Below are 22,026 nucleotides of genomic sequence, written 5' to 3'. Positions count from 1 at the left end.
ATAGATTGGAAAGCACAATAAACAAGCTTTACATGAATATGTATTTATATCTAGTCAACCCGCTGGTTACGAGGACTATTTAAGTAATATCAACTGTTCAATTCAATATGTCTACCTCAGAGCCCAAATCTATCTCGATTCTTGGCCTTGGCCAAATGGGCCACGCGATTGCTTCAAATTTTCTTTCCCAAGGATTCAAAACCTTCGTTTGGAACAGAACTCCCAGCAAAGCCGCCGATCTTGTCGAACAGGGAGCTATCCAGTCCTCTTCATCGACTGAATGTATTCGCTCTAGTCCTCTCAGCATTCTGTGTGTCAACATAGATGACATTGTCATGGATATTCTAGCTGCGGCTGATGACATCTCCGGACATACAATCGTCAACATTGTCAATGGCTCACCGCAGCAAGTTCGAAAGACTGCCGAGAAATCCATTTCTCAATACATGGCAGCTGGGTATCTCCATGGCTCAGTGATGGCCTCCCCGGGCCTAGTCAGGTCTGGAGGAGCAATGACCATTTTCGCCGGGTCATCTGAGACTTTCAAGAAATGGGAGCTGGCTCTTCAGCCCCTCGGGATCACACTCTGGCTGATGGATGATGTGGGGGCCGCGCCACTGTACGATTGTTCGCTTTTGTCGATCCTCAGCGGCATCTTTTCTGGCTTCATGCAGGCCCTGGCTATGATAGGTGCGGCCGGGCACAGCGAAACGGAGTTTGCACGTGGCTTTGTTGTTCCACTCCTGGGGCAAATGGAGGAGTGGCTTGTGCGGACTGCTGAGGAAGTTCAGAATCAGGAGTACGTCGCCGAGAAGAACGGGTCTCCTATCACGGTCCAGCTTGACTCCACAAAGCACATTTTCGAAACCGCCAAGGAGCTCGGTGTATCCAGTAGATTGTTGCAAGGTTTTCTCGACGTTGTCAAAGAAGGCGTACAGCGCGGACAAGGGCGCGAGGAAATTTCTGGGCTCGTTCGTCTCCTGCGAGAGCCAGAATAGGAGCATTAGGGAACTGTCCTCGAGAGATGCCAGATTTGATGAATAGATCTGTTAAGGTAGTCATTTGACAGATGGGTTGTTTGTCAAGCTTCATCCCGTTACTTACTTAAGTAGTTTCCTGTTTGATAGTAGAGAACCAACCCTTCTTCTCACTCTTTGCTCCATTTTAGATGTCTTTTTAGATGTTATTTTTAGGTGTATGTAAAGGCGGTAAAAAAAGGCATACTCTATAAAAAATATTTTTCTATATATAATATTTGATTTAAACCTCTCAGTGTCTCATGTGGACCGCTGTTGCTTTTAACGAGAAAATTGGGCAGAATACTGCCAAGATGGAAGCCGCTTACATCCAATGTGTCTGCCGAGGAAAGTTCTAACACTGAAACGGTCAACTTACTCCTGCTGAACATCTCAAAGTTATGATAACAGCAAGCCCGCGAGCTACCGCCAGCAGCCCTCCATACACCGGTGATCAAAAAGAACCCTATACCTTCATCTCTCACCTCGGAAGTCCCAGCTTACATGAACCAAGGATCGTTATTGAGGTCGGCTTCAGTCAGACATATTTAAGTCTCATTGAAGATGCGAAATTTGGTTGGAAGGAGTGGGGGCGAGTGTGCGTAAGATTCTTCTTGTGAAAATTTTCAAGCGTAAACAAGGCGTTGCTGGAACAATCGAACTCTGGGGACGAAATTCTACAGGCAGTGCATACATGATCTAGAGTAACCGAATTTTCCCGGTTCATGGGCCGTTTGAACGGCCCATTTATCTCACCGTCAACAAAGAGGAATGTGAGACATGTCTCAAAGAAGAAGGCCTAGTCAATTCCTGCGTCGTGATTGATATCTTGGGGTATGCCCACGTGAGATGTGGCGAAGGGTTCAGAATCCTTGAGTTCCTGTATACAGATTGGAACTTTTGAACAAATATACCGTAGATATAATGTTTATCCCATCTATTGTCGCCCGATGTAGGAGTCCATACCTGGATGTTTGGAAAGTATTGGTAATATACGGCCAAAGGCCTACAGACTAGACTAGTCAATGAAAAAATGACGTATCAATTTTCTATAGAGTTATATCGATTTTATGGTCATTAGGGACGAGTAAGGGCAAAGAAACAGAGTACCTTATTAAAAATTTATATACATATCGAGCCATTCCTATTATAATAGTGCTCACAGCCCCAAAATTCTGCGCATACCAACGTTGCCAACAACATAACCTCCGCCTAATCTGAATGTCCCTGGACCCTCCAATTTTGCCTCATGGCGTCCCATCGCCATTTCCGTCAAGAACGACCCAAGGTGCTCCGTTGGAGAATGCATCGACTTCATGAGATACCGTACGCTGGGGCCAAGCACAGCCATACCAATATTCGAGACAATTCCAGTCATCCCAGCAGACGGAATATACGGCTTGATGGCGTCGTGTGTCGCCGGATCAACGAATGCAGGCCTCACGCTATCAACCCGAAAGGTTGGCTTTAGCTCTGATAACGTCCCGAGAAGCGTTTCAGTCTCGCCCTTTACTCTCGCAAAGATTGGAGAGAACCGGCCGGGGGTTTGGGTGGCGCCTTCACCAGATACATGGATGAATCGGAAGGGATGGCCTGATGGCTTGATTGTGGAAAATGCATTTGCAGCTGCTAGGGTATAATCCTTGGTGATTTTGACGTATTGCCTATTTCCTGTTAGTTTCAATATTCATATAAACAAAGGGATCTCTCGTACTCTTTGGTGACATTGGTCTGGCTTGTCCCCAAGGCCCAAACACATCCATCCGCATCTTTCAATTGATCGAGCAGCTCTGGCTTGTATGATTCAAAGTCCGTGTGGGTGATGACATGAACACGTGGATCTTTTGCATCTTCGGCCATTCGCACGGGGCTTCGGCTCAAAATTGAGATCTTGGACACTGCTGCGTTTTTGAGCATGGCGTCGAGCACTGAAGACCCGACTAGCCCGGTTGCCCCTGTGAGAATAAGATGCATTTTGGTAATATTGTTGAATTTTTGGAATGGATTTGAAGAATAGAATAGGAGGGGAAACCTCGATTATATACCTCTAATTCGTTTAGTCCGCTCCGAATGCTTAAATCCGCGAAAGAGCAACCTTCGTTGGTGCCCTCGATGCGGCTGATGCTGACAGCGCGCTAACCATATACGGTTAGTGCACATAGTACTACAGAAGGCGTTTTGAAGAATTTTATTGGTTGGATTTAAGGCGGACCCATTGCTTTAACCCCATTTGGACGATGAACGGAGATAGAGGTTTACTATTATTGCCAGCCCAGGAGGAAGAGCTCAACAATATCCTACAGTAATTACGCTTTCAGCGTATAAAGCCACAAGCCAGTTATCACACCTAATGCCATTTGTGGCTAAGCTTGAAGGTAACTTCATGCCTAGTTAATCATCCCAGAAAGTTACCTAAGGTCATCATTATCCTAAAAGATGTTAGAATGGGGAATTGTGTGTCCTTTAATTGTATTATGAAAATAGACAGGCATCCCAACCAGTTTCCGTAATATATCACTGGGCAAAAAGGAATTGTCAGATGCCAAGCTGCACCTAAAAAGGTCTGAATCGCGCCCGAGGCGATCAATCAATATTCTGCTTCACTGTATCGTATCACTTTCAAACTATGCTATCCAGATTTCGAGAAAATCATGCAAACTATAATGTGTGCTGATGATATGGCCCCGGAATATGCGGAGAAAATATCTTATAATTGGCTGCTTCAATTCCTGAAACTTGACATTAAGAAACTGATCACGATGTTCATCCTCGAGTACCATGAAAAAGACGGTACGAAGTTCGGTATACTCGAAAAGGGTTCTTATAATATCTCCTTCCGGATGAGGTACCGAAACTATGCTGTTATTATACGCCTATCTCAGCCCGGTGCGGTATTTTCCCCTAAGGATAAAGTCATGAACGAAGATGCTACAATGCGATTTCTTATAGACTAGATATCGATACCTATTCCATTCATTCTTCACTCGAGTAAGAAGGCAAGCTCCCTTGAACTGAGCGTATTTAATATGATAGACTATCTCCAGTACGAAAGAAATATGTACGACGCTCTTAATACCCCTGGACATCCGAAAGGGGAACGTGAAATTCTGGACCTTAATATTAATGATCTTACACTTGAGCATTTATACGGATAACTAGTGGGTATATTACTCTAACTTTCGAAGAAGATTTTATTTCCCTGTAAAGGATCTCTTACTTAGGTTGATGACTTTACCTAGGAAGTATCCAGCAGGCCGTTCCTAATGAATATAAATGAACTGGTACGACTAGGAGGCCTCCCACGCTCTAAACTTCTCGATAGTATATTGAGTACAACTTCTTATTATCTTGAAGCCCTTGCGGACCTTAATATTTAGTACTTGGTATATCAGAGGAACGATACTGTAGAGTCAGTAGATGACTATCGACGAAAATTTATAGTATAGCAGCCTTTTCGTATGCTTACTAGAGAAAATCGACTTCTTGATTTACTTTATAAATAAGGTCCTTTCAAAATCTAGTGTGCCGATTTTCGACCGGGGAATGTACTACTCTACGAGAATATGTAAATTCCTAGAGTGGTAGGTTGGGAGATCACCTATACGGTACCAATTGAGTTCTCTTATACGCTGCCTTGGTGGCTGCTCATTTAAAAGCCCGAGTTTTGGCTAAATGGTATAGATAACTGGGAAAATGTGTTTGACTATCGCCTTCAGACGTTTCTTAGGGTGATGAGAGATTGCGAGGACACGGAGACTCAGAAAGGTCACCTAAAAGAGAACTAACGATTTGATTAAAATGAATGCATCATAGCCACAGAGGTGACTACAATGCTTTTCAACTGAGTCAAGACTTTTATCCGTCATCCTACCACAGATTATCAATCTTGACGCCTTCTGCGGTAGAAATGGCATCAGCGAGGACTGAACATGCTGCCACGCAGAACAGCACTTTTTCGGTGGGGCCTGCCATGGTAGTAAGCTCCGGAAACAAATTTGTAGACTAGATCGAGACTGGGAGGTGCATGTGACTCGCTAAAATTGGGTTAAAAGGTAATCTATGCGAAAAGAGTTGGTGGCTGTGGAACAAAATGTTTGTCGAGCTTAGAAATGGTGGAAATGGAAATAAAAACGGGACAGATCTTGAGTGATAAGTTGATACTCAGAGAAATATTCAGCTCTGGAACCTGACAGATTTGAAGGATCATTCTTTCAAGCTTACTATGCTCATGTGCGAATGATCTCTGGTGAGATAAACACGCTGCAACCCTCTTAGGATTAGTAGATGCTGGTTCCTAGCTCCGAGCTCCGAGCTCCGACTTTTCTAGGCTTCAGTCTGACGCTGACCGATAGCCATTATATAAAGCAACTTTGCTAGTATTGAGTATTGGTCTCTAGGGAAGTCTCGTTCATCACTAAAATGTGGAAATTTTGGCTTGCAACACTAGTCGGCGTGGGCCATGCCTCGCAAACCGTGCTCCGACCAGAGCCCGTGGCGTCAAACTTCACCACCTTCCGGAGTCCAAATTCACCCCATTCAATACGCATCCGACAACAAAATGAGTCCATCTGTGCAGCGGGCTCCGCTCAGTATACCGGATGGTTAGATATTGGTCCGAATCACCTGTTCTTCTGGTACTTCGAAAGTCAGAATGATCCCGCTGCTGACCCACTAACGTTGTGGATGAACGGTGGGCCCGGAGGCTCTAGTTTACTGGGCTTGTTCCAAGAAAATGGGCCATGTCTAATAAACGAGCATGGCAATGGGACTATTCATAACCCATGGGGCTGGTCTCGAAACTCCTCATTACTTTTCGTTGACCAACCGGCCGATGTGGGCTGGTCTTACATTGACGAGGGCTACGACGTCGCCCGCGATTCTCACGAGGCCGCAGTTGACATGCGCCGTTTTCTCCAAATCTTTGTATCTGAGATCTTCCCCCACAAACGCTTCTCAGATTTGCATATTTCTGGTGAATCCTATGCCGTAAGACTTGCCCCTTATCACTTTGTATGCACCACTGACACCCTCAGGGCAAATACATCCCCTATCTTGGGGCCGAGATTGTGACCCACAACCAGCAATATCCCTCGGAGCCCCAGATCAACCTGAAGTCATGCCTGATAGGTAATGGCTTCATGTCATCCAAGGACATCACATTCGGATACTGGGAGACGCTTTGCACAACCAATCCCGGCGTTTCCACGCCCGTGTTCAATGAGACCCGATGCGATATTATCGCTGCCAACATGCCACGATGCATGGAACTCTATGATACTTGCGCCGGAAATCCCGATGTTGCAATCTGCACGGCTGCATATGCCGTCTGCTACAAAGGAATCGTCGGTTTGTATGAGGATGAGAGCAAGAAGGGAGGCCGTAACCGCTTCGACAGTAAGGATTCCCTACCCACTATCTACATGCCACCTCACCTAACGCAAAGCAATCAACAGTCACAGCCCCATGTTATATTGATGAGATATGCTACAAAGAAGCAGCTTATATCGAGCAGTACCTGAATTCGCCGGTTGTTCGAGAAGCCCTCTCACCACCGGAAGGAGTCAAGGAGTACGGGTTTGAGTCCAGCGCCGTGGCTGATGCCTTTGCAACAACGCCGGAGGCAATGACGTCGTCATCCGACCATATCATTTTCCTGCTTTCTCATGGAGTGGATTTCCTGGCCTATCAGGGAAACCTTGACCTAGCTTGCAACACGGCAGGAAACCTCCGGTGGGCTAACTCGCTTGCCTGGAAGGGACAGAGTGAGTTTACATCCAAGCCGCTGCTCCCTTGGAACTCAAACGTCGCGGGACGTCTTGAAACGGTCGGCAACGCGAAAGAGGTGCGTGTGCAGTTGGACGGGCTGGCAGAGAAATCACGGTTTGCATTTGTGACGGTTGATGGGGCAGGTCATATGGTGAGTTCATCGATGCAGATATCTTAATCCGACCAGACGCTGATAGTTGTAATAGGTTCCCCAGGATCGCGGTGATGTGGCATTCGACATTTTGACCCGATGGATTGCGGGTGATTCCTTTGCTTAGTCCTTGAATAATGCTCCTGGGAATTCATACCAGCGTTCTACTATACAGGAAACCTTTCCTCTCCGAGAAGATGAGACAAGCGATACATCCAATGAGCAGTAAACCCCTGAGCAGGCTCTCTTGCAATACCTGCATGGGGCTTATGACTACACCCCGGGATTCTTTCAGGCATCGTATAAAAGACCCAAACCAGCGGGGGAGTTAGTTTACCCCCTCGTAGCTAATAAAATCTCTATTTCACATATCCCCGACGTCATGCCTAAAACAACAGAAAGCAAACGAGCTCCTCGTGAGCCACCCTACGAGGCCGCAGCCAGCGGCGATCTCGAAGCCGTCAAAACACTTCTCGACAATGGAGCAGACATCAACGCAGTAGACTCACCAGGCTCATCGCGCCTTCACGCTGCGGCGAAGAAAGTCCATTGAGACATCGCCCAACTCCTCCTCGAGAAGGGCATATCACCATGGACCCGAGATTTGTCTCAGTGCTGCCCGTGGCGGCCACATTGAGACAACCCGACTGCTCCTTGAATGTGACCGAGTGACAGGAAGTGTTGATAACAAACAGGGGATGACACCGCTCCATTTTGCTGTTGAAAGTAGAAACGTGGAGCTGGTTCAGCTTCTCCTAAGCTTCAACATCACGACGACAGCTTGCTGTCACGGCGGTGACACCGCTCTGCATTTCGCAGCTAAAGACAGCCACGCTGAACTCTGCGAAATTCTCATGAAATACGACGACGCCCGCAAGCCCGGTTTGTGGCTTCGCATGCTTGTATCACGGTGCCAGCTAAAATGAAGAACTTTTGCAATCATACACCGATTGCCTATGCTGTTCAAGAGGGACATGCTGGTGTCGTTGATGGTTTTCTTCGCAGTAAGAGGATCTTTCCCAAGGCCAGGGATGGGTATAATGAGCTCCTCTTTCATGAGGCTGTTCAGGTAGGAAAGTGCGATGTCGTTCAGGTTTTCCTTGATAATTGCGTTCCTATTAATCTGAGAGGACGTGATGGGAAGAGGGCCCTTCATCTCGCCGCTGCTGATACACGCAATTTTGAGATGGCTCGTCTTCTGCTCCAGAACGGTGCTTCTATTAAGATTAAGGACTCTATTGGCAACACGCCGTCCGATCGTAGCAGAAACCCGGAGGTGACTATGCTTATTCGGAATTGGGCTGACCAAGCTGCCGCTTCGGATCCTAAAGGCAAGAAAGCCTCGCGCCCTCCGAAGGCGACGGCGGCTGCACCCCCGGAATATGTTGCGTGAATCCTTTTATATGTGTTGCAGCTCGTTGTACCTCTTATGATTTTGCTATGTCATTTTGCATATGATATCACCCTAGGAGTATCAATTAATACAAGAAAGATCTAAAATGTGCAGACGACCTTCCAATATATTAGGGAGGCTGATTCCAAGATTTGAAAATTTTATCTACCATATAATATAGGAATTTTCAAGACTTGTCCATTGCGCTAGGATAAAAGCTGGAAAATCGGGAAGCGCCAACAGACCAACAGTGAAATATTTAACGAGCAGTATACCCGCCATCGACTGGAAGACAAACTCCAGTTACCCAGCTGGCGTCATCACTTGCCAACACAACAGCTATACGAGCAATGTCCTCCGGCATCCCAGGCCCTTTCAACGGATGGCGCCTTTTCAGGTCTTCCCAAGGAGTCAAGTTAGTAGTTGTCTCCTTGAAGATAGCCGTCTGAGTGTCTGGACTTTTGTTAGTAAAAGCTTGGCCAATCCTCGAATCAATTGACTCACAGCCAGGACAAATGGCATTGATGTGAATGTTATCAGGGGCATAATCTAAAGCCATCTGCCTTGTCAAGTTACTCACAGCACCCTTTGATGCACAGTACGATGCTAGTTTAAGCATCAGCAACACCCGGGTCCATAGATTTAGGAGTTGAACTCACGATTCTCCGGCCCACCAATCATACCCATAATGGAAGAGATATTGACGATCCAACCCCGATCTCCGGAAGAATGGGGTTCTTGCGCTAGCATTTGAGTAAGGGCATACTTACAACCCAGGAACACAGACTTTGTGTTGACACGCATCGTTGTATCCCAAGTCGTCTCGTCTGTCAGATGTAGTACAGCAGGCGTCCGTGCCTCGATACTGATCCCGGCATTATTGACCAGACTAGAAAAAATCGTCAGAGAGATTGTTCAAGACCTTTAGTACCGGGCGTTCATACATATCCAGTCGTCCATACTCTTTCACGGCGACCTGGACCAAGTTCTCCATTTGCGTTGCGTCCCCCACATCCGTCTTCACGAAAGTTGCCTGTCTACCATCCCTGAGAATCAGATCATGTGTCGTGATCTCAGCCTCCTCCTGGGATCGTGCAGTTGGTGTCAAATCAGCGCAAACAACTTTCGCTCCCTCTTTGGCATAGCGAATGGCGATCGCTCGTCCCAGGCCAGATGAAGATCCAGTGACGATGGCTACTTTGTCTTGCAGACGAGATGTTTGCGACATGATTGCTTAGACTCTCTCTTCACGAGATAGCGGCTGTTCAAGAAGAGGTGAGGAAAGAGGGGTTATTGCTCTGTCAGACTTCATGGCTACGTTGGCAGGTTGTAGAATTGGAAACTGGGCCGAAGTGCTCGTGGACGTCAGTTGCCCTTTATGGAAAGAATATAACATCTTGAATTGTTGCAGTTCATTAGACTCTGCAACTCATATTCGGAAATCAGGCCGAGTTCGTTTTCTATAGCCGAGAAGCCTGATAGAAAGCGATGGAGGGGATTATAGGCGGAAGGCGTGCCGAGATGCCTCGCTTCACCTTCTCCTTTAGGACGCATGGTCTATTTCGTCACTCTCTCGCCACAGTGTGCTCCAGTGTGCTCCAAGTGTAGTTTTATCTCAAATAATTACTCAGAGATTGATGGTGAGCTGAAGTTGGGTAAATTATATGACGCATGTGTGTCCTTCCAAGGTTCTTGTCTGGTTGGCCGTGTTGGGTGTCCACAAGATGGGAAGGGATGAACTGTTGTGCAACCTTGCACAGACTCGATAGAAGCATGTGTTAGACTTGATTGATAACGCACAGCTTTTTGAAGATCGAACCTTTAGAATATTCTAAATCGGAGCTTAGGTCGTTAGACACCGTCGGGTCTATATCTTATGGTACCTGCAGCTCTAGTAGCCTCGTACATATATCACCAGATCAAACCACAGTATCTATCACAGTATTCAGCACAGCAACACTGCCTCTGCAACTATCCCTCTTCATGTACCTTGTGTATATTGTACCGGACACCCGTTCCCTCGTGTCACGTTATGACTTGAAGGGGGAAAAGGGGAAAAGAGGGGGAGATAGTGCGAGATAGTAGAGGAGCACCGGTCCCGGAATCCCGTGAAGAAGAAAAGCGAAGAAATTCGCGTGGAATAAACCTTCCATGTCAATTCAAGCCACAATGAAATATGTTTCTACGGTGAGTGTCAAACTTGCTTTTTTTTTCCCACCTGGCGTGGACATTCCGGATCAACATTCCACAATTCTTACCGTTCCCAGACATGATTCTAGAAAGTTTAGAAAGCTCCCGAGACCATGAATAATGTGATGAATTGATTCTTGAATCGGCAGAGAGACGGGAAATCTAATTAAACAATTACAACACAACAATACTAAGTTCCGGCTATTGTTCGGAGTCCGGTTGACCGTTGCTTTTCTCAGGGACCAATGATGAACTTCAATTTCACACCCGGTTTCGGGATCCACCCTCCAGGTACGGGGAGGGAGAGACTCGCGTGGTGCCTGTTTTTAGGTAAAATCAGATGCGGAAGTGTGTTGTTCTCAGCCTTAAAAAAGAAACTCAATTAATGGAATTTGCTAAACATCCAGGATCTCAGGAGTTGGCTGAATCTGTCGACGATCGCATTCCTGCCGAATCGGGAAATGATAGTCAATATGAGCTAGCGGGGAGTACTACATCGCTAATGCAATGCACAGTTGTTAGACCGTAGAAAGGTGTTGATAGCAAATAAAAATGAGGGGGAAATTGGGTAATTCTCCAATTAATTCAAGACATATACCTCAAGTCGTGCTCATTAGGTTACATTCAACTTGAACTCCCCAGAAATTAGACTCTGCAACTTGTCGTGCCCGGGTCATACAATCACAGTTACTGGCCGCACGCGATGGTCATGTCTCGGGTGTGCCTGCGTGATGGTGTCCACTCCGCGTTGATCCTATCGGGTGCCCCGAATCCACAATCCATCTGTTCCAGATGACTGCAGCCTTGGCCACAAAACGCAACCATATTGTTCTTATCATATTGTTCTCGGGCCCATAACCTAATATACCCTGATTTGTCTTATCACTTCCCAAATGGCGATCTATCCCTGTAATGCATATATATTCCGTAAGGGTCCCATCAGTGGAGATAATCCAAAGCTGTTCTGTATCCGTGTGTCCTTGGCTGGGTTTTCCAAAAGAGGGACCCCTTAAGGCACTGTCAATATGCATTTTTCTACTGTGGCTCGTGGGACTGCCGTCCTGGCTGCGCTGTCTGGTACAGCTGCAGCAATTGTAACATCGCCGTTCAAGCGCGATTTGAAGCTTTCCGCTGAGCTGGGCATTCATCCGGATACCCTGCTCGGCCACAAGACTTCGGTGCAGGCTGTTGCCAGTGGCCAGGCTGATGAGATCGTTAAGGCGGAATATATTTCGGTATGTGTCGAAATTCTCCATGTTCGTTGAGGACGGAGATAAATGCTGACAAGTCGTAGCTCCCCATTGACCACAGCAACTCTTCGGTTGGTCATTACCAGAACCGCTATTGGGTATCCGAAGAGAACTACAAGGAGGGCGGACCAGTCTTCGTGTATGATGTTGGTGAGGCAGCTGCCGATTCATCGGCTCAAGCCTATCTGGGCAATTCGACTACGTTCTTTTACCAGTTGGTCAAGGATTTCGGTGGAATTGGTATCGTTTGGGAGCACCGGTTTGTTTCCTTTTTCCTAGTGAAAAACTAGCCTCAATTAACGTGTATTAGATACTACGGAGATTCTCAGCCCTACAACGTCAGCTTGCACATGAAGCCTGAGCATCTCCAGTACCTGAACAACAAACAGGCTCTGGCAGACATCCCATTCTTTGCCGCCAACTTCACTCGTGCAAACTACAGTGATGTGGACCTGACCCCAAGTGGAACACCGTGGGTCATGGTCGGAGGCTCATACTCCGGCATGCGATCTGCTTTCACCCGTCATTTGTATCCCGATACGATTTACGCCGCCTTCGCTTCCTCCGCCCCCGTAGAAGCCCGTATTGACATGAGCGTCTATTTCGACCAGGTTTACGACGGCCTTGTTGCATATGGACACTCGAACTGCACCAAGGACATCCAGGCTGCACTGGAGTACATCGACCAGCAACTGTCACACAGCGAATCGACCGCGGCGTCCATTAAGCAAAAGTTCTTCGGCGAAGGCGCCGAGAAGAACAGCAACGGCGATTTCTCCGCCGCCCTCGTGATTATTTACAACTACTTCCAGTCTTATGGCATGGGTGGTGGTGTGGGCGGTTTGGAGTCATTCTGCCAGCACATGGAGACTGACCCGAAGAGTAACAAAACCGCACCCGCGCAAGGATTCGCCCACAGCCGAGGCAAGAAGTATGCCGCGGAGCGTTATGCATCATGGCCGCCTTTCACACAACTTGTCAATATGAATTTGGACACCAACTGCAAGAAGCTCGAAGCCAGCGAGCCCCTCTCGTGCGATTTGTCGCAGCCCTCCTCCGACCCGGACAGCATCAGCTGGACCTGGCAGTACTGCACCGAATGGGGATTCTTCCAGACCAACAACTTCGGACGCCGCTCGCTGCTGTCAAAATACCAGACCCTCGAGTATGCGCAGGAATACTGCAACAAGGCTTTCCCCGAGGCTGTCAAGAAGGGTCTGTTCCCCAAACACCCACTTGTCGACGCGACCAATGCGGAGACCGGCGGATGGACTATTCGTCCGTCCAACGTTTATTGGAGCGGCGGCCAATTTGATCCGTGGCGTACTTTGTCTCCCCTTGCGGAGGGCACTCGGTTAGCCCCGCAGGGTGTGTCACTCACAACGGAGATCCCCAAATGTAATGTGGAGACGGAGGAAAATACGATCTTTGGCTACATCATGCAGAAGGCGGAGCACTGCTTTGATTTCCGCACGAGCTTTGTCCCTGGAGCCATTTCCCGGGGTTACTTCCACACTGCTCTGACAGAGTGGCTCGGTTGTTTCAAAGCCAAGACTCGTTAAACCTTGTGACAGAAATAGACGGATACGACAATGTATGGTAAATCTGACATATGTAAATTCTCTAACTAACTAAAATGACAAGATCCGCTCTTTTCCAATCTCGGCGGACATAGCTGATTAAGCAATGTATGTATTTTTGTATGGTACCGTTATCATGACGGTCCATTGATTTTCCGGTTTGTAAAGACCTGGTAATTTCAGCATGCATAAATGCATAGTACTTGACACACCCCCCAGTTCTTGAAGCTATTCAAAGCTCTCAAGGACTGCCTTTCTTCCAACTGTTTCGCAGCTGCTTCGCAACCGCTTCGCAAATGATTCGCAAGTGATTCCAACTTACCTCACCTGTCTCCTCACTGATCTCGGCTCAAATCGTCGATTTATGCAGTTTCCGCAAAACAGCCTCTGTTCTCAGAGGTCATGTGACGAATCATGTGACCTACGTCCCTCATTCCAACCAACTCTCTGAAGTGTCCCTGCTTCTGCTTCGTCAGAGGTTTGGTGAGCCCATCTGCTGGCATCGCAGCAGTTGGTACCCAGTCCACATATACTCGACCTGCGCTAACTTCTTGCTTCATCCAGCATCGATTGATGTCAACATGCCGGAGCTTCGTATGCATCGCGGCCCCTTCCTTCGTCAATAAATCGACAGTTTGCTGGTTGTCACACATGATGGATAGTGGGTGATCTGGTTCGAAGCCTAGTGCATTAAGCACTCGTCGCCACCACTGTACGGTTTTTCCTGCCTCTGCTAAAGCTAGTAGTTCGGCCTCGGTAGTCGATGTGGTGACAGTCTTCTGCTTAGTGGCCTTCCAATCGATTGGGCCACCATATAACTTGCAGATATACCCTTCGGAGCTCTTTCGATCTTTATGGTCTCCGAACGACGCATCGCTTGCAAATTCAACCGATTTCGCCGCCATCGTCAGGGTCGTATCTCGATTTCTAGGTTGTTTGTTTGGTGTTCTGATGCTGTTTGGTGTTCTGATGCCGTATTCAATGGCCCAAAAGCGTGTCTCATAGAGATACTGTATGATGCGATCGACTGCATCTATATGCTTTGGTCCTGGATTTGTAAGGAATTCAGCCACTTTGGAGGTTGCTTTTGCAGCATCTACCCGGGTAATGGTGGTGGCATACTGCGCAGATCCAACCTTGGCCTGGAAACCATGAATCTGTTGCGGTGATGCCACCCCATCATAGGGTACTAGAGGCTCAATGCTCAGTGGGGACCCTATTTTTCTCTCTGTGACGAGATTGTATTTGTGTGCCATGCTCTCGATGTAGCTATCTTGGCATAACCAGAGCTTCTTCTGCTCTCTATCACGTATAATACGTATATTCAAGAACCAGCTTGCATCCAGTTCTCGAAGCTCCCATTGCTTCTTTAGATTTTGATCTAGTAAAGCGGCTTCTTTAGCCTGTTTGGGGTGATTGACGATGATGATATCGTCCACGTAGAAAAAGACAATAATGCCTTTGGTTGTAAAGATGCATGGATCTTCTTCCACTGGGGTAAGGCCTAGTTTTACTAGCACCTTTGTAGCTTCTTGCTGCCAAAGCCTTGGTGACATGCGCAATCCGTAGAGGGCTCTATGCAGGAGCCAGCACTGATTTAGTGCTTCGAAGCCTGGTGGACACTTGGTATAAACCTCGCTTTCTAGCATTGAATTCAGGAATGCGGTAACCACATCTCTCTGAATCATATCTAGATCAAAGGCGGCAACTAGTGCGAATACTGCTCTCGCTGTTTTGACAGCTAGTGTAGCAGCTCTCTTTTCTTCAGTTGACATCCACTGTAGATCTCCTCTCACGCAGATTCTTGCTTTGAACTTCTCGAGCATACCATCTGCATCAAATTTGTATGTAAATACCCACTTCAATGGCAAGATCTGGGTGCTCTTTTTGTTCGGTAATGCAACCTGAGAGAAGGTCTCTTTAGCCTTTAAGGTCTCAATTTCAAACTCCGCAGCTGCCTTCAATTGCGTGGCAAAGGGATGGATTTTTAGCTGCTTCCAGTTCTCTGGTGGTGGAGGCATCTGATCTCTATGCAGTCTGTTTTGCATATTGAGCTTCTTCGTAATACCTGTTGTAAAGGCATATAGAAGGCTTGGTGGCTCGGCTAGCTGTTTCTCGTCTAGCGATAGATATGCAGTGTAGTCTGGATCTGCCTTTGGCTTCCGTATTCTGGGGCCTGAGATGATGTTAGATTCATCAATTGACGCAGAGATCTCTCTAGTAGGCCGATCTTCTGGCTCTGGAGTAGGCGTATACTGCATCTCTTGTTGCAATTGACGCTCTATCTCTGCTTCATCTTCATCATATTGATCTCCCTCTCCCCCTTCAGCTTCGATCGACTGTATGACATTGATCGGATCTGGCGAAGATAGCGAGGTAGGAGATCTCTCATGTGGCGTACTCTCAATCGTAGCAATCGACGATAGTGCTCTTTGTGGTGAGGCTCTCTGTGGTGACATAGGGAAGCTCCCAGGGATCTGTTCTTGATCCCTTACCTCTATCATTGAGATATGTTCTACCACTGAAGCAGGGCCTGCCATTGAAGCCGGTGTTAAAGGTAAAACAGGTGTTTCCTTTAAAGGGGGGACCCTTGGTGTCTCCTCCCTACTATCTAGAGTTTGAGCTTGCTCCACAACTCTAGATTCCTGGATTTCTTCATTTACCGCCTCTGGTGCAGTACCTTGTTCTCGGTTTTCGACGTCATCATTGAGAGTTATGCGAGCAATTGACATCGGCATACGCATCTCTATGCTCAATTCTGACTGCGCTTCTTCCATTGAGAGCACTTGGGGCCAGTTCTTAGCGCTTAGTCCATTTGTCATAGTACTAATTGCATCTTCTTCTTGCGGTAAAGGCTTCGTTTTAGAGTACTGTCTCGATTCATCGAATACAGCATCTCTTACAACTTCAACTCTGCCTATGCCTGCTCGCCCTTTGTATGGAAACCAGATCTTGTATAGGCTCTTTGAAACATAGCCTACAAGATAGCCGATCTCTGCTCTCGGAGCCATCTTGTTAGATTGTACTCTCTTCAGAAGCCTTGAGTACGTTAAGCACCCATATAGCCTCATATTCGACAGGTTGACAATTTGATCTTTTAAGCCATCTGGAGCCGCATAGCGCATCAATTCCTTCCATGGTATGATCCACTTACCATCCATCTTTGTAGGGGTACGATTCATCATATATGCAGATGCATACATCGTCTCTGGCCATAGATTGTGGGGTAGGTTCGTACCATTGAGCAATGCTCTGCCGTTCCTTACTATCATGCCTCCAGATCTCTCTGCTGGTCCATTCATCTCTGGCAAGCCAGGTGGTGCATGCTCAATGGTACACCCTTCGTCTTCAATCATAGATTCAACCTCATTGCCGGCGCTTCTCTCATTATCATAATGAAATACCCTGATCTCGATTTTCAACCAGTTTCGGATCAATGCTAAGAATTTACGAACTGCCATCTGACACTCGCTCTTCTTTATATGGGTAAATACGAAGTGACACCTTATTCCATCGAGATAGAAGTGCGTCATCCATATATGACCGTTGTAGGCAGGCTGGTTTTGTACTAGATCGAAGTGTACTCTCCCTAATATACCATATGCCTGGCCTATCTTCCGGCGAGAGATTTGCCTAGGTGCATCTGCCAATTGACAAGCTTCACATACCTGCATTTCTTTGCCTGGGTTGCTTGCAATAGTGATTCCTTCAGTCATCTCTGCCAGTTTGACAATTCGCGCCTTGCCAATGTGGCCTAATCGACGATGCCAGAGCTCAATTGAAGCCTCAGATTTTGGCTCCTGATTGGATTTCTTAGTGGCAAACGTCATTTCAGGCTTCAAATCTGATGCCTTTTGGGTTATAAAACCCCTTGTCTGGGTGAGCCATGATAGCTTCTGATCGTGGTAGATCTTATAGATCTGACGATGGCCATCAATTGTCTCAATGCAGTTTGCTCTGAGATTCATTAATAGGCCCCCCTTCATCATCAATCCATGAGATATCAGATTACTATGGAAGTTTGGCGAGTACCTAGTTTGAAATAGGTTCATCTTAACGGCGCTTCCAGTGGTAGGGTTTACACCATAGATGACCACAGTGCCTATACCGGCCACCTTCGTCTCTGTATCTCCCACTTTGACGTTGCTCTGTACGCTTTCAAAGGTGCTAAACAAGCTCCGATTGTTGCATACGTGGATTTGAGCACCTGTATCAACTACCCATCTGTCTTCTGTAGGTGTAGTTGTGGCTTCAAAATCCTTGATTTTTGTTGACATAACGGTGTCAATTTTGACTGCGTTGGTTGTCAAGAAGCCAAAGGCTTCATCGTCGAGGGTTGTATTCGCTTGCTCTTTAGCAAGGGTCCCCCTTGGCCTTCTGCATATGCAGCTCGCTTCTTGTCGACAATTGCCTTCCATCTAGGATTAGCCTTCATGGCCTTCTCCCACTTCTGTTTCAATGCCGGTGAGGGCTGGTAATTAGCAGGCCTTCTATCTTCATAGATTTCCCAGCAGGCCCAAGGCATATGAACTCTCGATTTTACCCTGCCACATGGACATGGCCTTCTTTCTAGGCCATCATTCCTTGCCTCTATAGGCTTTGCTTCTTCATTGCCTTGCCATGTCGAGAAAGCAGCCTTTGAGATGCCTCTTTGCGCAGCCGGCCTGCCATGGGTAATCTTCCAGTGGGCTTTGTACCGAGTCATGATTTCGAAGAAAGGGATGTCCTGATTATCCTGTACTCTGAGAGCCCATGTTTCATAGAATCCAGGCGACATTATAGAGATTGCTTCAAGGAATTGATTCGTGGCATCCTCTGCTTCTGGCATCCTTGCCTTCTTACACGATTGGTAAAGCGATTCCCAGTTTAGAAGCCATTTCTCGATATCGGTGTTCCGATCTAGGCCTCTATCTAGGTTCCGCCACTGTTGACGGAGCTTAGTTTTGTATGTAGGATCGCTCTCTGGTGCAAATCGTTTGTGGAGATTGAGCATCAGCTCCAAAGGTGATGGTATATCAATGATAAAGGGCTGGTAGGGAGTATCAACTGACTGCCTAATTGCCACCGCCACTAGATCTAATGCCTGTAGTTTCGACTGATAGGCTCTGTTCTCTGCATCCCAATCTGCTTTTAGGGATAGCCTCACATTGAACCAGTGTTCTGGGTATTCTTTTATGGCATCTTTGACAGAGATGATCTCTTCAGGTGGTTCCAATTTAGGACGTTCTTCCTCCTTAAGAGACGGATTGCATTGATCCCATACTTTATATGCAACTGCAATTGCTTTAATATATGAGAGCCATGCATCCCATGATTCTGTATCCTTCAAAATGACGCGGGAGGAGGCCGCGGAGAGGCTTGACATGATATTCATTATTGTCGATTTTCGTCGATGAATCTGATCTTCTTCGAAGGAGATAGGGGTGCTTCGACGATTCAGGGGTTGACCGTTGTCAAAACCACTGTGAATCGGCGACAGCTAGGTAAAAGATGGTCTATATGTTGTAGACAGATCTTAATTGGAACGAAGCCGGGCTCATAACTGACAGAAATAGACGGATACGACAATGTATGGTAAATCTGACATATGTAAATTCTCTAACTAACTAAAATGACAAGATCCGCTCTTTTCCAATCTCGGCGGACATAGCTGATTAAGCAATGTATGTATTTTTGTATGGTACCGTTATCATGACGGTCCATTGATTTTCCGGTTTGTAAAGACCTGGTAATTTCAGCATGCATAAATGCATAGTACTTGACACCTTGAAATAACCTTCGGAACCTTGAAACGTTCGAAAGATCGCCCCGGTCTGACTCATTTGGATTTCCATGATTTGCTCATAGTGTTTAGCCCTATTCCCCTTTTGTATCAGCTTGCGATCTCGCTTTTTCTCACGTGGAGTTCTACCGAGGCCATGAACATATAGCATTTTGCGGATTGTATCAATTCCATTTCACATATTTAATTGCTTATTCTTTCAGTTTATGGATATCAAGTAAAGCAAAATGTCGTTCAGTCCTACAGTTGTCCTGGTTGGTGCGCTTTCTGCAGCCTTCTTGGTGGTGCGCTACTTCGTACAGCTACATCACCACCGTACACAATCCAAAGCCCTACATTGCCAGCCTCCACGCTCAGGCTCCTCGGCCTTCTTTGGTATTCCGGGGTTTATTCGGTTGACTAAGGCTGTCCACGAAAAGCGCTGGATCGATCATCTCTATAACGAATATGCCGTCCATGGAAATACCTACAAACAGACATTCCTCTCTCGCAATATAATAACGACGAGAGAGCCCGAAAATGTCAAGGCAATTCTGGCAACCCAATTTAAGGATTTCACTCTTGGAACAAGACACCAACAATTCTACCCACTCCTGGGCGATGGCATCTTCACTCTCGATGGCGCCGGGTGGTCGCATGCGCGCGGATTACTGCGCCCGCAGTTCACTAGAGACCAGGTAAAACTTTATCGGAGGATTTATGCACGACACACGATTGACAAGAATGACAGGTCGCTGATATTTCCATGTTGGATGACCACATCTCCAACTTAATCGACTTAATCCCCAAAGACAGAAGCAGTTTCGACATCCAACGTTTGTTTTTCCTGTTGACCCTGGACTCGGCAACGCATTTCCTATTCGGGGAATCGGTCGGATGCATGCTTCCCCCTTCTGGAAAGACAGGTGTACTGGAAAAATGCGCCGTCGGTAGCGCACAGGGTTTCGCCGATGCTTTCGGAACCGCTCAGGATTATCTCGCTGCGCGAAGTCGTGCCCAGGGAATGTACTGGGTTGTCAATCCCAAGGAATTCCGTGAGGCAAATCGACAGGTGCATGAAGTCGTCGATCATTATGTCAACCTCGCTTTGGAGTCCAAACGTAACCCCGAAAAGAAGAACGTCGACGGTCGGTATATCTTCCTCGAAGCACTGGCGGCGGACACCGATGACCCCAAAATTCTGCGCGATAATATGCTCAATATCTTATTGGCTGGTCGTGATACAACGGCTAGTCTCCTGAGCTCGACTTTCTTCTATCTTTCCCGACATCCCAATGTGTGGAACCGGCTGCGCCGTGAGATCGTGGAAATCTTCGGAGATGCGAAGAACCCGCGGTCGGAAATGACTCAGACCAAGTTGAAGGATATTCCGTATCTGCGATATGTATTGAATGAAGGTGCGTCGATCATGCAGTGGATACTGTATACTCTGTTGTATACCCTGTCAATGGACACATGTCCAACTAACTTCAATCCAGTTCTTCGTCTCCAGCCTCCTGTGCCTATCAACTTCCGCGTCGCAACAAAAGATACTTCCCTACCGGTCGGCGGTGGTGCGGACTATCAATCCCCAGTTTATATCAAGAAAGGCACAATGGTTGCCTACAGCGTCTACGCTATGCACCGCCGGACTGATCTATGGGGTAAGGACGCGACTTCCTTCCGGCCCGAGCGCTGGGAAGAAAATGCTAAGCATGGATGGGAATACCTGCCTTTCAATGGTGGGCCGCGTATCTGTCTTGGTCGTAAGTTGTTGCATGTTCTTGTCTTTCTCCAGAGAGACGGAATTGAAGAACACCTAGAATGGCCGGCTAACAACAAATTCTCTTAGAACAATATGCCCTCACTGAGGCAAGCTACACTGTTGTTCGTCTGATGCAGCACTTCGATACCCTTGAAAATGCGGACACCCATCCTCGACAGGAGCCTATTAAGCTATCTAATCTGACGATGTCGCATGATCTTGGAGTGCCTATCCGTTTGTACTCTTCGGATAAGATTTAAGTTCCTTGGTTTCTATTATGATTGAATGTGTATAGTTATGGATTTTGCAAGTGAGGAATACCAGTTTCTAATACTTTGGGGATCCGCTGTTAGGGTATTCTAGAACCTATTCCTACCTACCTAGGTAGTCTCACTCTTTCGGTCGCATGGTCCGATAATACAGAGTAGGAAGATATGATTCAATATTTATCCACTCATCTCAAGAGCCATTATCGCAGAGAAATTATTACATTGAGAATCCTTTTATCGGTCTTTCTAGACGTCCTATTTGCATGTCCTTTTTTACCCTGGTTTGGTTGTAGTTCGAAAGACGATTGGAAATGCATAGCCGTGAACCGCAGAGTAACGATGAACAGCATGGCTCTTGAAAATAATTTTTTTATTTACACGTGATATTTGGGATATTACAATAGATAGATATACGATCGATTTATAAATGCTGTTATGTTCAATAATGTTGAGACGGTATTTCTGCCTGGGGCACTAATCCTATAACCTCTTGCTTCTCACCCTTCCTCGTTCTCTCGGCCAGCATCCCAATATCTCAACTCTCCGTGTTTACTTTCCCATCTTACCTTCTCCACAAATTATTTTCTGCCAAGTGCGATCTAGGTGACTACTCGATCAAATACCACGTATCGGAACCCATTGTCAGATTGCCGCTATCATGTCCTCGCCTGGTCGCACTTGTCACACTCGCAGCAAGTCCCAGATATGGACCCGTGAATACAAATCTCAGACTTACTGGAGCATAGCTATGCATTATGCCCAGCTGTCTCATGAGGCTTGGCAATACGCTAGCCTCAAATCTCAAGCTAAAGCGGGGCTAAAGCTTTCTATCATTAGGCCCCAACCTTTGTTGACCTTTCAACCTGTACCAACATTGTTCGCAAG

The 22,026-nt window shown here is 46.9% G+C and overlaps 8 protein-coding genes across 8 annotated transcripts; 6 read left to right on the top strand and 2 right to left on the bottom strand.

The window, feature by feature from the left end:
* Positions 1–107: 107 nt before the first annotated feature.
* N7487_004014 (NAD(P)-dependent oxidoreductase) lies at positions 108–998 on the top strand (the record flags this gene model as incomplete). The annotated part of the gene is made up of 1 exon (XM_056871761.1): positions 108–998. One exon carries the CDS (start codon positions 108–110, stop codon positions 996–998), a length of 891 nt encoding a protein of 296 aa, XP_056729481.1.
* Positions 999–2,175: 1,177 nt separating this feature from the next.
* On the bottom strand, positions 2,176–2,990 carry N7487_004013 (putative nucleoside-diphosphate-sugar epimerases; the record flags this gene model as incomplete). The annotated part of the gene is made up of 2 exons (XM_056871760.1): positions 2,176–2,680; positions 2,731–2,990. 2 exons carry the CDS (start codon positions 2,988–2,990, stop codon positions 2,176–2,178), a joined length of 765 nt encoding a protein of 254 aa, XP_056729480.1.
* A 689-nt stretch (positions 2,991–3,679) lies between these two features.
* On the top strand, positions 3,680–3,970 carry N7487_004012 (uncharacterized protein; the record flags this gene model as incomplete). Its single annotated transcript, XM_056871759.1, has 1 exon — positions 3,680–3,970. One exon carries the CDS (start codon positions 3,680–3,682, stop codon positions 3,968–3,970), a length of 291 nt encoding a protein of 96 aa, XP_056729479.1.
* A 1,465-nt stretch (positions 3,971–5,435) lies between these two features.
* cp8 (putative carboxypeptidase Y) lies at positions 5,436–7,486 on the top strand (the record flags this gene model as incomplete). Its single annotated transcript, XM_056871758.1, has 5 exons — positions 5,436–5,939; positions 6,050–6,410; positions 6,470–6,933; positions 6,989–7,043; positions 7,332–7,486. 5 exons carry the CDS (start codon positions 5,436–5,438, stop codon positions 7,484–7,486), a joined length of 1,539 nt encoding a protein of 512 aa, XP_056729478.1.
* A 369-nt stretch (positions 7,487–7,855) lies between these two features.
* Positions 7,856–8,326, top strand: N7487_004010 (ankyrin repeat domain-containing protein; the record flags this gene model as incomplete). Its single annotated transcript, XM_056871757.1, has 1 exon — positions 7,856–8,326. One exon carries the CDS (start codon positions 7,856–7,858, stop codon positions 8,324–8,326), a length of 471 nt encoding a protein of 156 aa, XP_056729477.1.
* Positions 8,327–8,585: 259 nt separating this feature from the next.
* N7487_004009 (SDR family NAD(P)-dependent oxidoreductase) lies at positions 8,586–9,554 on the bottom strand (the record flags this gene model as incomplete). The annotated part of the gene is made up of 4 exons (XM_056871756.1): positions 8,586–8,779; positions 8,831–8,932; positions 8,986–9,215; positions 9,271–9,554. 4 exons carry the CDS (start codon positions 9,552–9,554, stop codon positions 8,586–8,588), a joined length of 810 nt encoding a protein of 269 aa, XP_056729476.1.
* A 1,987-nt stretch (positions 9,555–11,541) lies between these two features.
* Positions 11,542–13,328, top strand: N7487_004008 (putative serine peptidase, family S28; the record flags this gene model as incomplete). The annotated part of the gene is made up of 3 exons (XM_056871755.1): positions 11,542–11,751; positions 11,811–12,025; positions 12,077–13,328. The coding sequence occupies 3 exons, from the start codon at positions 11,542–11,544 to the stop codon at positions 13,326–13,328; spliced, it is 1,677 nt and encodes a 558-aa protein (XP_056729475.1).
* Positions 13,329–19,355: 6,027 nt separating this feature from the next.
* Positions 19,356–21,132, top strand: N7487_004007 (cytochrome P450; the record flags this gene model as incomplete). The annotated part of the gene is made up of 4 exons (XM_056871754.1): positions 19,356–19,805; positions 19,859–20,525; positions 20,607–20,873; positions 20,960–21,132. 4 exons carry the CDS (start codon positions 19,356–19,358, stop codon positions 21,130–21,132), a joined length of 1,557 nt encoding a protein of 518 aa, XP_056729474.1.
* Between the last annotated feature and the right edge of the window lie 894 nt (positions 21,133–22,026).

This window comes from Penicillium crustosum (assembly GCF_028827405.1).
Source record: "Penicillium crustosum strain IBT 35664 chromosome Unknown utg000002l_segment0_segment0, whole genome shotgun sequence".
Taxonomy (NCBI): domain Eukaryota; kingdom Fungi; phylum Ascomycota; class Eurotiomycetes; order Eurotiales; family Aspergillaceae; genus Penicillium; species Penicillium crustosum.
This window is presented reverse-complemented; position numbering and strand designations above follow the sequence as displayed.